This window comes from Tiliqua scincoides, chromosome 5 (genome assembly GCF_035046505.1).
Source record: "Tiliqua scincoides isolate rTilSci1 chromosome 5, rTilSci1.hap2, whole genome shotgun sequence".
NCBI lineage: Eukaryota > Metazoa > Chordata > Lepidosauria > Squamata > Scincidae > Tiliqua > Tiliqua scincoides.
In genome coordinates, this window is record NC_089825.1 from 44,354,269 (window position 1) to 44,368,746 (window position 14,478).

General features: G+C 41.0%; 1 protein-coding gene across 2 annotated transcripts in view; it reads right to left on the reverse strand.

Annotated features, from left to right (window-relative positions):
• The window catches only part of TOP2B (DNA topoisomerase II beta), a 55,555-nt gene that overhangs the window by 2,526 nt on the left and 38,551 nt on the right, over positions 1-14,478 (reverse strand). For both annotated transcript variants that reach the window (XM_066627895.1, XM_066627893.1), the window contains exons 22-33: positions 13,483-13,617; positions 13,201-13,401; positions 10,673-10,868; positions 10,495-10,586; positions 10,072-10,227; positions 9,081-9,164; positions 7,458-7,655; positions 5,771-5,915; positions 5,300-5,458; positions 2,191-2,401; positions 1,158-1,237; positions 725-835 (exon numbers count right to left, since the gene is read on the reverse strand). In XM_066627895.1, coding sequence (XP_066483992.1) covers positions 725-835; positions 1,158-1,237; positions 2,191-2,401; positions 5,300-5,458; positions 5,771-5,915; positions 7,458-7,655; positions 9,081-9,164; positions 10,072-10,227; positions 10,495-10,586; positions 10,673-10,868; positions 13,201-13,401; positions 13,483-13,617 — 1,768 coding nt within the window. The remainder of the gene's footprint in view (positions 1-724; positions 836-1,157; positions 1,238-2,190; positions 2,402-5,299; positions 5,459-5,770; positions 5,916-7,457; positions 7,656-9,080; positions 9,165-10,071; positions 10,228-10,494; positions 10,587-10,672; positions 10,869-13,200; positions 13,402-13,482; positions 13,618-14,478) is intronic.

Genomic DNA, 14,478 nt, shown 5'->3' on the forward strand with positions numbered 1-14,478 from the left:
GCTTTTTCTCAGTTCAGAGCACACACTGAAGTCTAAAAAGTCCTAGGGTTCAATTTTTTAAAAAGGATTTTAGGCTGGGACAGACTTCTGCCCAACACCTGCAAAAGAGAAAGCCAATCAGTCAATTTCAAAGGGCTATAGTCCAACAATGTAGTACAGTTCGGTATGATTACTCCAAGACAAAAAAAAACAAAATATATTCTTGAGTGATTCTCATTAAGATATGAGAATCACTGTTTTAACAGATGTAGAAAGTTCAGCATATGTCTTGTCATAATAGTAGAATTCTGTAATAGAATTACTACATAATAGTAGAATTCTACTATTCTGAATAGTAGAATAGTAGAAACATAGAAGCAGTAAGTTTTAAGTGAGCAACAAGAGGGGTTTTTTGTGTTGTTAAAAATACATAAAAACACAAAACTCTTCCTTTTTGGTGTTAAAAATATCCAAATAAAAACACAAAAGGCTGCATTTTAGGATTTAAGATATTTTCTAGAAATTAAAATAGATTACTTTTCCAGTAAGGTGCATCTGCTGACACTATATCATGTACCTAGTACATTTTTAAAGCAATTCTAATTTGTAATTAAAATTTATTAAAATGCATCTTTGGAATAAAAACACATAACACCACAATTTGCTATTTTAATCAAGAGATTCTGGAAAAAATATCACCCAAAAAACACACCCCTAGCAATAAAAAGCAAATTCAGACACTTGCCTTTTTTAGTGACAGCTGTTTTATTTGAAGTCTTCTCTGTTTGTTTCTGGACAAAAGAGGATGAGAAGACTGGCGCTGAATCCTCCTCATCACTGTCAAACTTTGATGTATCTAATCAGAACAAAAGTTTTAACATGCCATGGATTCTCACACTATAGCCTTTTCAGTTTACCTAAAAATACGAGCCCTCTGCACTTAAAGCATTCTTAAAAATGAAACACCTGACATAAGATCACACAGAATTTGAGAAACTTTTGACATATGTTATTTCTCATTTTAGATTACCAGCATGAGATAGGTGATGGGACACTCATTTGTGTTAATGACCTCAGAAGCATCTGGTTGGTTTAGTCCCTAGGGATTCTATGTATTCCTAATCCAAAACACTTGTAGATCTAGCTCAAATATTGAACAGATTAATTTATATACATACCAATATTGCTTTTCCGAGAATAAGAAGGAAAACTGAACAGGTTGCCAAAGTCTTGACTAGTCTTGTCTTGGGAAACCTTCCTATTGTAAAAATGAAAATTGAGTTATCTGTTGTACTATACACTCGAAACCATGAACTGCTTATAAAGACTGACATTTATTTACTAAACTTCCACCCCACTTTATCTCCCCGAAGGGCATTCAAAGTTCTAGAAAAGGCCCACACACTTTGTGACCATGCCAAGTCAAGCCAAAAGGAGCCATCAGTCATCTATGGTGGTCCACAAATGTGTAATGGATTGTCAAGCTCACTGTGACCTCACAGGCTACAAAGCATGGCTAGCCTTCAGCTCCATGATAGTCTTGTGTAAGCCTATTCTACTGTATATCCAATCCATACATAGGCAAGTGAATGGAGCATCCTACTGAGGCAGGGCTCAGTGCTACATACTAGATTTCGCACTCTTCATCAACAGATAATAACGCTAGCAAAAGACGTACTATGATATAATTAATTCAAAATTAAATATAATTAACTGAGAAACAATCAGATTCCCTTCCTGCCTTAAACCACCTCATCCGTGGGAAGCGACAGCAGGAAAAATCTGAAAAATTCAGTACTAGAGCCAGACAACACTGTTACTGAGCAAGCAGGACAAGAACTGGGTGGGGCCTTCTTCCACAGAAAAATAAAAGTCCAGAATTATTGACACTGCTGTATCTGTAGAGCAAGTAGGAGTAACCTGTATGAGAATACTCTTCCTCCCTGACATAGAATACATAAAGAACCCTTCCATGGTGGAACTCCCATCCTTTTATTCACAAAACTTTAGATGCAATTCATTGTCTCTTGGCATTTGACTCTCATAATAGCACAAGATTCTGTGCTCCATCCCATAAATATGCATGACTCAATTTGCACAACAGCACTGTAGTTAAGACCTCATTTTACCTTTTTTTACTTGTCATCAACATAATTACCACATTGCTAGTGAGATACCAAACAAAAGTTATTCTGAAGTTACTATACTTACTCTGGAGAAGGTCTTGATTTAACAGGGGAGAAGTCATACTCGTCCTTTTCTAGACCATCTGAGGGCACAAACTCATCTTCTCTGTCATTGATGACTGGAGATGATTTTACTTTCAGTTCATCTAGATCATTATTGTTGTTGGCATCTTCTTCTTCATCATCATCAGCATCTTCCTCTTCTGAGAAATCAAAGGTGTACTTAGGCCTTTCAGCTGTGAAAATAAAATATTGCCATCAGTATCTGCATATTAAATTTTACACTGTGCATGCAACAATGAAAATTACAGCCCTGAGAAGTTCTATGCATTATCCTGTGCATCCCTGTTATGAAAATGACTGTCATGCAAAGTATGACATCTTAAGCAAAGATTAAAAGTTTAGTATCTTTTCTCCAGAGGAAAAACTGAATAGCTTAGCTGCCAAGCCAGGGTACATGGTGCATTCCACAAACAATGATGTCACTAGGTATGCAGGGGCCTCAGGCATAAGCTCTGCACCCCCACCCTTTATATACACCACCAGCTCCCCTCTCCATCTGCCCAGAAACTAGGTAGCAGATTGAGGAGAGTTTATCTTTGTGCCACAGTTACAGCCAAGGAGAACTCAATTTGCTGTGCTTCCCCCTTCTATTGCCCTATTAAGGGCCCAATCCTATCCAACTTTCCAGCACCAATGCAGCCACAGTGCAGCCCCAGGGTAAGGGAACAAATGTTCGCATACCTTGAGGAGGCTTCTGTAGCTGCCTCCCCACAACAGGATGCAGTGCTTGCCACACTGACACAATTGCACCAGCACTGGAAAACTGGATAAGACTGGGCCCTAAGTGTCCCTGGTAACTTACCAGGCAAGGCAAGGGGGAAAGCAATAGCCACAGCTGTACTTTCTCCTTCTTGCCAGGCTACGTTTTACAATGGCTGGTTGCCCCACCTAAAGGCAAGCAAGAGAAGCAGGCATTTGGATATTTTATAATGAAGCCTGGTAAAAGGAGGAAGGACCACTGTCATTGCTGCTCTCCCCTGCCCTATCCAATCACCTTGTAAATTGCCTTACTTTACCTTAAGAAGGACCTTACCTTAACTACAAGGGACCGTACAGTGAAATACCAGCAGCAGTACAAAGGAGAACTCTCCTCCATCTTCTGTAGGCAGGAGACAGAGGAGAGGTCTTCATGCCACCACTGCCCCTGGGTGGATACAAGGAAATGAGCAGTCAGCCAGTGCCCAGTGCAGCCAACCTCTGCCACTGGCCCGGGCCATAAACATCAAGGACCTATAAGGGAGGGGAGGCTTTTGTGGCACTATCAGGCGATGCAACTAGCCCCATCAGGGTTGTCACTGGTCCCAGGTTCTCTCTTTCCAGTTGGCAGAGCACAATATTGACTAACTCAGTACATTTCTGCACTGCCCCTCCCCCCCCCTTTCCCTGGGTTAACTGATCCAGGCATTCTGGCTAGATGATCTAAGCAATGGTGTGCTTTAGCTGCTGGGCAAATCCCTGTGAAAGTTGTCTGGCTAGCCAATCAGGCTTTAGGCACAGGAAAATATGAAGTACACAAAGGTAGATGCTCCTTCTCAGCTTGATAGATAGTTTACCTTCTCTCAAATGAATAGTGTGTGATTTGCCACTATAGTTTGAGTCTTGATTGTTGCTATTTGCCAGGGTGAGGTAGGAGGCTTCCCCCCAACCTATAACTTGGAAACCAACCAACCCATAACATGAAAATAAAACTAATAAACACACAATGATTCTTCTTCAAGGCACTGCAGATGTGTCTTACCATTCATTTTGTTGCAACAGAATGTACCCCAAGCAAGCACCTGCATAGCTGGGCCCCCTGAGAGGGCCTCTCTATTTTTAGACACTGGTTAAAAACACTGTTATTTTTGCAGGTTTTTAAATGGAATTTTTAGGTTCCCTTGAGTACAATTTCTGTTAGTGGTTTTCAAGGAGTTTTAATGCACTAGATGACTGTTTTGTTTTCAGAAGCTCCTGTCTCACTATTGCTTTTATTCTTGCAGTTACGTATGTTGTCATAGCAAGTTAGCCATTCTGCAAGCTCCCTCAACTCCCAGGACTTAATCAAGGTCGCTGTAGCCATGGTTCATAGGTGGTACTTGCAGGAGAGTCCCCTCAGATGACCTATGAACCAAGTTAGGGAGATGGTGGCGCAAGGGCAAGACTTCTCTGTGATGGTGCCACAACTATGGAACTCCCTTCCAGGAGATTTAAGAACTACCCTTCCCTGATATCTTTCTGGCAAAGGCTAAAAACATTTTGCTTTCATTTCATCTAGCTTCCAATTAGCTTTTAATTGATTTAGAGTTGAGCCTCCTATTCTTGCTTACTGCATACTATTTGCTGCTCTTTTGGCTTTTCTGCTGATACTATATTGTTTTACTCCTGGTCATATTTGCTAAAATGATTCTGCAGAACCCTACAGATGGGCTCCCGTATCCACAGATCCAGTGTGGCTTGCATGCCCATTAGCATTGTTTAGAACCAGGGTGAAAACTGTCTTGCTTTTACAAGTTACTATAAGCATTACAGCTATACAGCTGTGAGCAGGCAGACTGCTGGCAGCCTGAATGCTTGAGAAAACTATGGTAAATTGATGCTAACAAGAAACAGGAAGAGTCAGTTATATTGTTATAGTGTTAAATGACTTTCAGTATCATACATTTAAGAATTACATTGTAGTGGTCCTTCTAACTCTGCATAACATTGTGCCTTGATCAAGGTATATCTTCTGAGCAAGGCACAATGGATTAAACTTCTGCGAAAGAGCAGCAGTTTCTCTTCCTTAGCTAAAGAGAGCTAGAAGGTTCTGATGATACTCTGCATAAGTGTACAGAAATCATAAAGAACTCTCATAGCACTTAATATTTAAAAACAAGAAAGATACCATTGCTCAAGTACTCTGCAAGGAATATATAATATCAGAAAGAAATTAACTATGCTTAACCCTGGCCATTTCACTGATTCAGGAGTGGGTATCTAAATACCATTAATATCTTTGAGAATGTATATCATCACTGCTAAATATTGTTCACTTACAATGTTAAGCTAAACACATTCTATTATAGGGAATTGTTTTTGTCTTTCTTCCTTACCTGCAGCTCTTCTAAGTAATGAGTCTCTTGGAATAATCACAGGTTCATTTTCTTCTAAGTCGCTTTCAGACTTAGATTCATCATCTGACCATGGATTTCGTTTCTTCACTTTCTTTGCACCAGGCTTTGTGGCAGATGGAGCTCTTCTCACTCTAGTACCTAGAACAAGGCTACATTCTCAGTATCATAAAGAATATGCTGAATTACAAATACATCTCTCCCTACAATGTTATCTCATCCAGACTTATAAAAACAACAAGTTGCCTTCTCAGACTAGTTGTACAGATCTAGAAGTACATCACATCATTGGGTCATGTGAAAAGTATTATCTACAGGAGTACAAGACTCTGAGCTGTCGTGACCTTTTATATAAATATGATATTAACATGAAAGGATGAAACTTCGATACTGTCTCTTAAATGGACTCAGTAACAAAAATGTAAAATCCAAAGTCATTCTTGGTTTGCTTACCTGGCTCTTTTTTCTCCCTTTTGGGCTTAGGTGTTTTAGTCACAGGGCCAGAGGTGTTAAGCAAATCTTCTCCAGCACCTTCTACTGGTGTGCCACTGAACTCCTCATCAAATTCCATTTTTATTGCCAGAGTATCAAGATCACCCTAGAGATTTAACAATTAAGAATTCACTCACTGGCTGGTTTCAGGCAAGCCACTTTCTCTCCCTCCCTCCCCCAGCTGCAATATGGAGATGATAATAATGCTCATCTGCTATAGGGGATGTTGTAAAATTACAGAGATATCATTCTGTGAAAGACTTTGAGGCATGCTATATAAACTCTGTGTGTGTGTGAGTTTGAGTGGGGGAAGAGAGAGAGAATTTGGACACAAAGTAACCTTTTGGGTTACATATTATGGTGATAGAAACAGAAATGAGGTATCAGAGTATCATGAACTGGAGGAAATTAACAGCTTATCCCTCTCATTAGAGAAATTTACAAGAGAAAACATCCAAGGTAAATGAAGAGTGCAGTTCTGAAACACCAGCTAGCATCTACTATAACACATCCGGCTTGCGTTGACTGACATGAATGCTCCCAGACCATTAGTTCAATTGTTGTGGTGTTATAAAAATTCCTCCTTCAAACGAGCTCAAAAACCATCAACATGCAAGACCAGAGAGAGTAGACAGCTCTGCTAAAACACTGGTCATCTAACAGACTGCACAAGAGGGACCATTGACTAATTGACTTTTATTATGTAAACCGCTTTGTGAACTACTCTGGTTGAAAAGTGATATATCAGTCATAATAATAAAAAGTGGGCCCCAGTGATTCATCTGGTAGTTGATCTTTAACTGTGCTAACAGAATGCAGACTAAGGGCCCAATCCAGAAGAATGCACGCCAGTTCACCGCTGGCACACACTGTTGCAAACATGCCATAAGGCACATCTGTGACTGTTGCTGCTGGTCCAGCACTGGAGCTTGCCCGTGTGAGCCCACACTGGGCCAGCCCTGATCAGAGGCCAGCAGTACACTGTCTGGCACAAGCCCAGAGCGCCGGGCAGTGGAGAGGTGAGTGGGGGCATGGGGGAGGCGTCCCAGGGCAGTGGAGGGTGGGGAGAAGGCATGGTAGGGGAGGGAGTGGGGTGGGAGCTGAACTCCACCGGATCCAGAGCCCTGTATTGGGCCTTGCAGCCCAACATGAGGCATCTTGACTCTGCACCAGCTAAATAGCCAACACAGAGGCAAAAAGCCCCGTTGTGGGGCCATTTCCCTTACCCGGGGGAAGGGGACAAATGTCCCCTTCTCCTGAGGAGCTGCTGCTGGCTGCCCAGTGCATTCAGGATGTCATGGCAGCTATTTTGGTCCCTTGGCAGCCCCACATGCTGGGAAGCTGAGGATTGGGCTGTAAAACACGTGTACATTTCATGTGAGTAATGCTCACATGAAATATGCAGCAAGAAAAGAGTGACTTAAATAGTTGAGATGTCTCAAAGTCCATAATTCTAGTACCAGTGTCACATTTTATAACCAGCTATGTGTGTTGTGGAGCATATGAGTTCAATGGTATGAGTACAGCTTGGGTTCTTTTTGTACAAAGAAACTTTGAAACAAATACCACAATCTAAAATATAATCTAACATGAGTACTAAAATCTGGTAGACCAGCAAATAAGGAAAAAACAAAACAGACTGACTTGCCTTCTTTTTCTTTAGCAGTTTCTTACTAGCATCAGCCTTCATAGCAGATGTGATCTGTGGAACTATTCTCCTACCAAATGGTGATGGCATGGTCTCTTCTAAGTGAAGTTTCTTCAGCTTTGGCTTACCAACTTTGCCTTTTATAGGTTTGCCAGCCATCCCAGCCAGGACATCCTCTCTTTCCTGTGCTTCTACTTTCTAATAATAAATGAAGATGAAAGGAACACATTGTTTTTTAAGTCTAGATATATGTGTAATCTTAATATTTTATATTCTTAACTGTTAATAAAGCCAACTCTGCTGTCATTCCTAACAAATGCTTTGTAAAAACAATAAAAGTTACCTATTCAATCTTGGAAGCATTTTTTCTTAAGGAAACAACCTTTAGCATGATGGAATAATTCTGGACAAAGTCAGAGATCAGATTGTTACCTCTAGCAAAAGAAACTTCAATTTCAGATGTTTTAATACAAGGTTTTAATACAATGCAGATAACCTTAAAAGTGACACATTCAAATTACCAATGAATGCCATTTTAGTCGAATAAAATTGCTGGTAGCAAAATTCTCACAGGATAGGATCGGAATATGCCTAATTATATTATGACTTGAGTAGGAAGATGCAAAAGTAAGTACAGTAGCTCCCCCATACCTGCGGATTCAATGTTCCGCAGTTTTAGTTATCTGTGGTTCTCAAATTCCCCCCATCACGCTCATGACTCTCTGTTTACAAATGCTTTATTTGCAAAGCACCACGAACAGGACGAGGACAGCATAGAAAGCTTTTTGGAAAAGAGAGCTGAGAGAATGCTAGACATATAGCCACTAATAGATGAATGCTAGATGCAGTGACAACAAGAATGCTAACAGGAAGTGGACAGCAGAGGAAGCAGACAGACAGCAAGAACACTAGACTCGGCTTCCTGTTAGTATTCTCATTGTTGTCTCCTCTAGTGGTTGTGAGTCTAGCATTCTTACTGTCTATCTGCTTCCTCTGCTATCCTGCTTCCTGTTAGCATTCTTGCTGTTGCCTCTTCTCGTGGCTAAGAGAGGTGAGTCATGAGCACAATGGGTTCACTACTATCCATGGTTTCAGGTATCCGTGGTAACAATAGGAACATTTTCCCTGCAGCTATTGGGGTCAGCTACTGTATCCCAATCTTGACAGGAATCTCTTTTAATTTCTCCCATATCTTATTTGAGAAACAGCCAAATACTTTTTAAAAGGAAAAACCATGCAGGTAATGTCTTTGCCAAGAAACATTATTACATTCAGATTACAGAGCAGATAGAGAAATAGGCAGAATTTACACAGTGATAAGTAGCTGAAGCATGCTTTTAAAAAATCGTCGAGAGGCCTATAAACTGGTTAAGCCTCTGGCATTATGGGCTTGCCTGCTTTGTAACACTTGAGGCATTTGTCTCCAAGACCATATTCATGGGAAATTAACACAGATTCCACTTTCTCTCTATTATAACAGAATTCACCATATGAAAATGTTGACTGTTGACTGACATATGAAAATGAACAGTTTTTAAGAATAGCGATCCAGACTACCTGTCTAAACCAAAACTGAAACATTAATTTAACACTGGACATAATTATTAAGATAGGGTCACATACCTCAAGTTCCTCTATAAATGCTGCTAAATCTTCTTTCCAAAGATCTGAAGGAGACTTTCTCTTGAGCTCAGTGAGTTCCTTTCCCTAAAAGACAGAAGGCAATATATCACTATAGAACAAATTCTTCAACATACATAAGTATTTGGAATGTTTAAGATGATATAATAATGCTATCAAAATCCCAAATGTCAGAATTACCATGGTACATAGATATGCACAATTTACTATTCCTGTACATGTTTGATCAATAGTGTCTTAATAGTAAGCTCAAATACATACTGAAGATATCAATTTCAATCCCAACCCTAACAGGTAGCCCAGCAAAAGATTCCCCTCCGAGATCCTACAGAGCTGCTGCTACTCAGTGTCATCAAGTTCAAGCTATAAAGATCAATGGCCTCAGTCAGTATACAGCAACTTCCTAAATAATAATAACAACAACAACAACAACAACAACAACAACAACAACAACAACAACTAGGTATTTATATACTGCCTTTCTGGTCATCGGATTACTCCTCTGACTTTATTCAAGGCTGTTTACATAGGCAGGCATTTCTAAATTCCTCAAGGGGATTTTTACAATCATAGAAGTTCTCTCTTTCAAAAACCAACATTTCAGAATAGATCTTCCTGGTTTGGTCTCACTTCTGGCCTCCAGTTCTCCCACGCAGGCTGACAAGCAGCTCCATCTCTCACGTGGAGGGCAGCCAAGACGCTTCTTGCTCACACCAAGAGCAGGTGGAATCACTCAATTCGGCTTGTTAGCTGCTTCAAGGTCTCGCCATTCTCAGCCGTTCAGGGAGCTGCCAGTGTCCTCGAACTGGCGACCTTCTGATGTTATCTTCAGGCTAACAGAGGCTCTACACTCTAGACCAGACCTCCTGCCCATGTAGGCCCATAAATTCATGTATTGTCTGCAATGTGAAACTGCCTTATCTACAGTAGATTAGGGCGTAGTTTCAAGTTAAAGGTCTTGAAAGATACCCACTTTTGCATCTCGCTGTTTAATGATCTCTTCTACTTTCTCTTTAGTAAGACACCATAAAGACATATTCAAGATATAGTTGAAGTCTGGGCCTGAGGTAGATCCTGAAGAGGAAGAACTGTCGTCATTCAGATTTTGCATCTCTTCCTCTTCTGCTGCCTATAAATAAAATCAAATTAGTTATGCTACTATACCTATTTCCTACAGTGCAAAACAGATAAATCAAAGCTCTATATTTAATTTAGATTACAAGTCGAATGTATTAGCAACATAGAATAGAATGACTCCTGAATTTCAAGCAAATTTTGTAGAGGTAGAAAGTCAGTTTAAAATATGTCCATGTATTTAAGAGATGACAAAAGAATCTCCTTTAGGGAAGCACTACAACGCTTCAGTTAGGGAATATCCCATTTACTGCAAGTTTACCTTTTCTTGTGCTTCCTTCCAAGCTTTCACTGGGTCAGATTCAAAGCCTCTCTGGACTAATAGCTGAATCAAATCTCTTTTGGATTTATTCTCTATATGAAATAAAAAAATATGTTTCTATGTATGCTTTCCAGGGCTTAAATTCACAAAATGTCAAAAAATAAATATTTTTTCTTACCTATGGTAATTTTCCCCTGTATTTTCTCTAAAATAAAGCGAGCTTGATTGTTAAGCTTGGTAGATTCTGCCCCCAACATTCCTACAAGCCACTCCTTGCGCAAGCTATAATAATTTAATCGCAAGTCAAAGAATTCCTTTAGAATATCTTGAACTGTTTCATACTTCTTCAGACACCCCATATGATCAAATAGCACCTATACAAAAATAAAATATTTCAAACTTTAAAAAAGTCCAAGAAACATGAATATTTATATAAAACATTCATATATTCACACCTCAAGCAAAAACAAAGTCATTTTTCCCAAAAACCAGTTTAGAAGAAACCCTTTTTAATGGCTACCTTTTATACATTGATCCAGCGTTTGTTACATTGAAAAAAAATATTTGGACAAGGAATTCTAGTTTTCAGCCTCATCTCTTTCTGACTATCTTGAATTATTCACTGGGCACTTGTACTTGTAACTGGGTAAGAGGCACTTTTTCAAGTGGGTGCTCCTCTTTTTAGCAGGGGGAGAGTAATTGGCCCACCTCACCCCAGCAGTGTCTTTTCTAGTGGCTGTCTGCTGGTGTTCTTTTGTGTCTTTTAAGATTGTGAGCCCTTATTTGAACAGTTTTGTTGAAAAGCAGTATATAAATACTGTTAATAATAATAATAATAATAAGGTTTCTTTATACTCTGTGTGCTCTGCAAAGAGGTAAACCTCTGGATATTAGAGATATCCGTTACATGTCCAAGAAATGAAATTAAGATTACAGTGAACTGAGAATTTCATGGAGACATTCCCTAGGTCAGGGGTGCTCACACTTTTTTGGCTCGAGAGCTACTTTGAAACCCAGCAAGGCCCGGAGATCTACCAGAGTTTTTTTTTACAATAATAGCATTTGCCGTAACAGAATTTCCCACCTGCTTCTGCCCCATTTACCTTCCTCATCTCCTCCAGTTCTGTCAATTTACAGTTCATGTCTACTCAGAAGTCCCATTAATGTCAATGGGGCTTACTCCCAGGAAAGTGTGGATAAGATTGGGCTGTCTGCTCTCTGCCTTGGAGGCCACCCATCCCTCTGTCAACAATGTCTACATGTTGCCCAGATGGCTTCTCATTCCATCTGCCCCCCCCCCCAATGGTCATCTCCCTCCCTTTAAGAGATGCCCCAAGGTTCCTCACAGGCACCAATGTTGCTTCAGAGTCTGGTCCGATGCCTGTCTACTAAGGTCCCATTATAGTCAATGGAGCTTACTCCCTGACAGGTGTGGACAGGACTGCAGCCTCGGAGCCCCACATCCTATGCCTGTCTACTCGGAAGTCAGTATAGCCACTGGGGCTTACTCCCAGGCAAGTGTGGATAGGACTGCAGCCTCAGAGCCCCATCCTAAGCCTGTCTACTCAGAAGTAAGTTCCTTTATAGTCACTAGGGCTTACTCCCAGGCAAGTGTGGCTAGGACTGCAGCCCCAGAGCCCCATCCTATGCAGGTTTACTCAGAAAAGTCCCATTAGAGTCACTGGAGCTCACTCCCAGGCAAGCGTGGACAGGACCGCAGCCTCAGCTCCTCCAGGGGGACACTCTCGCACTCTCTCTCTGCCCCCCATCTCCCTGCCTGCTCCAACCTCCCCGCCGCCCTCTCAGGGGGCTCCTCGTGCACTGCCCCGTCCTTGAGCGCGCTCCGCTCCTCTCCTCGCCCCCAGCGCGCACACGCTCCTCCCGCTTTCCTTCCCCTTCGCTGCTCTCCTCAGCTCTGACAGACACAGGCGACCCCTCAGGTGCTGACATGCTCACCGTTCCTGAGCTCATGCTTGATGGTGAGCAGCGACGGCTCTCCCCCCGTGGAGCAGCCTGCGACTCCCTCTATCTCCTTAGTGCGCCTCTCGATGAGGGGAGGGAGGCGAGGAGCGGAGCAGAGCGCAGGCCGAGCCAGGTGAGCTCACGAGCTCTACAAGGCACACTGCATGTTCTGGCGCGAGGGTCCGGGCAGTGCCTCCTCACGGGCGGCTCAGCCCACCATCCTCCTCTTGCCCCCCTCCCAGCAGGAGCAGGAGGGCAGCAGCGCTAGTCTCCAGGAGCCCCTAGTCTATAGACTCTATAGACTAGACTCTAGTCTAGTCACTAGAGTCTAGTGACTCAACACGACGCAAAATGAGTCAATCGTGGAGCCCTTAGTCTAGTGACTAGACTAAGGGCTCCGCGATCAACTCATTTTGCCTCAGGATTGACCGGTAGATTGCAAGCGACATTTTGAGCACCACTGCCCTAGATTATCCTAAATATTTAATGACTGGTTGAAGTCATTCAGATTATTTGTAGTGAATGGCAACTTTTTTTCTACTGCACCAGATTCTCTGCTAATGTTTTGAAATTGATGTTTACTATCTCTCCTCAATTAAAACAGAGATGAGCTGCTATTCTCTTTGGTATAGAAGTAAAAATGAAAAGAGATGCGTTTAGTCATGTGTGGTAAAGATATCTTACTACCATTGCAACAGAGAAAATGGTAAACTGTTATAGTAGTCAAACATATAGAAAAGTTACCATAGAATTACAAGTTAGACTTGTTTGAAGCTTAAAGACTTTGTGCAGCCCAGCAGCTTCTGCCTGAGCAAGCTTTTCTTCTGTCATTTTCACAACAAATTTCACAGTTGTATCAGTGTGATACTCTTTGTAATCTGAAATTAATGCTGGTGTTTTTTCGGTCCCATTCAACATAGGTTCTAAGACCTGTTCTTTGTAAACCTACAATGACATTAAAAGAAAGTTATTTAAAAGAAAGCAGTGCTGATGTTCAAAATCTAAAATTATCTTAAAAGTACTTACCTGAGTCCATGTTCTAACTGGAAGCTCTGTAATTTCTACTGTGTTCCTGTCAACAACATATATTTCTCCACTCACTACATACTGATTTTGACCAAGTTCCTGGATCATTCCTTTAAAGTTTTTGTAGTTTGGAAGCTGCAAAATTAAGAATGTTTTACATATTCACAAACATATATAAATATATTCATTAATAATCACCATCACAAAATGCACCACAGTACACTTTAAAATACAGAGTATAATTTAAAGAAAAGTAAATATTCAATAGAACAAGCACCATGGGAAAACTTAACTAAAGCAGAAGCCTATGGCTACTGTAACCCATCTGTAAGTTCCAGCCCTGACGAAACAATGTTTGATTTATGCTTAGGCGAGATCAGTCCTTGTCTCACCTACCATTTGCTCTTTACCACTTCCTTCAGCCTGACTTCATGACAGATAGCTAGGTAGCCTCCTGTTTGTCTATCCCCCGTTATCCCTCCAACTGCAGATATTTGACAAGAAAAAGCCCAATGTCAATAGTGGTAAGTTTCAGTGTATGCTTTCCATAGTTCTAGAAATTCCATACATGATGGTCAATCAGCACTTAAAATGATAGTGATGCTTATCTGGAAGATGGCAGCATGACACAGTTCCTATGAGCCATTTCACACTAGAAACTCTTCGATATAGATATGCCATGGGGGAGGAAGACAGGGGGGCAGCTATAACCATGACCCAGGCTGCACTTTTTTTCTAATAGTCACAATCATAGAAATTGCTTGGACTCACACATTAATCTTTCCACTGATGCTATATAAGTGCATAAGATCATGTGCAGATATTTCAGTGTGAACTGGACCTAAATAACTGTGATATTCTCATTCCTTCCAGTCTTTGAGCTGCACAAGACAACTATAAAGTTGAAAGTGGGTTATGGATTTCACTGGATACACCCAGTCATATGTGCCATGGACTATCAATTGAGATTATCTGCTAGCAACAGGAAGTTGTCAT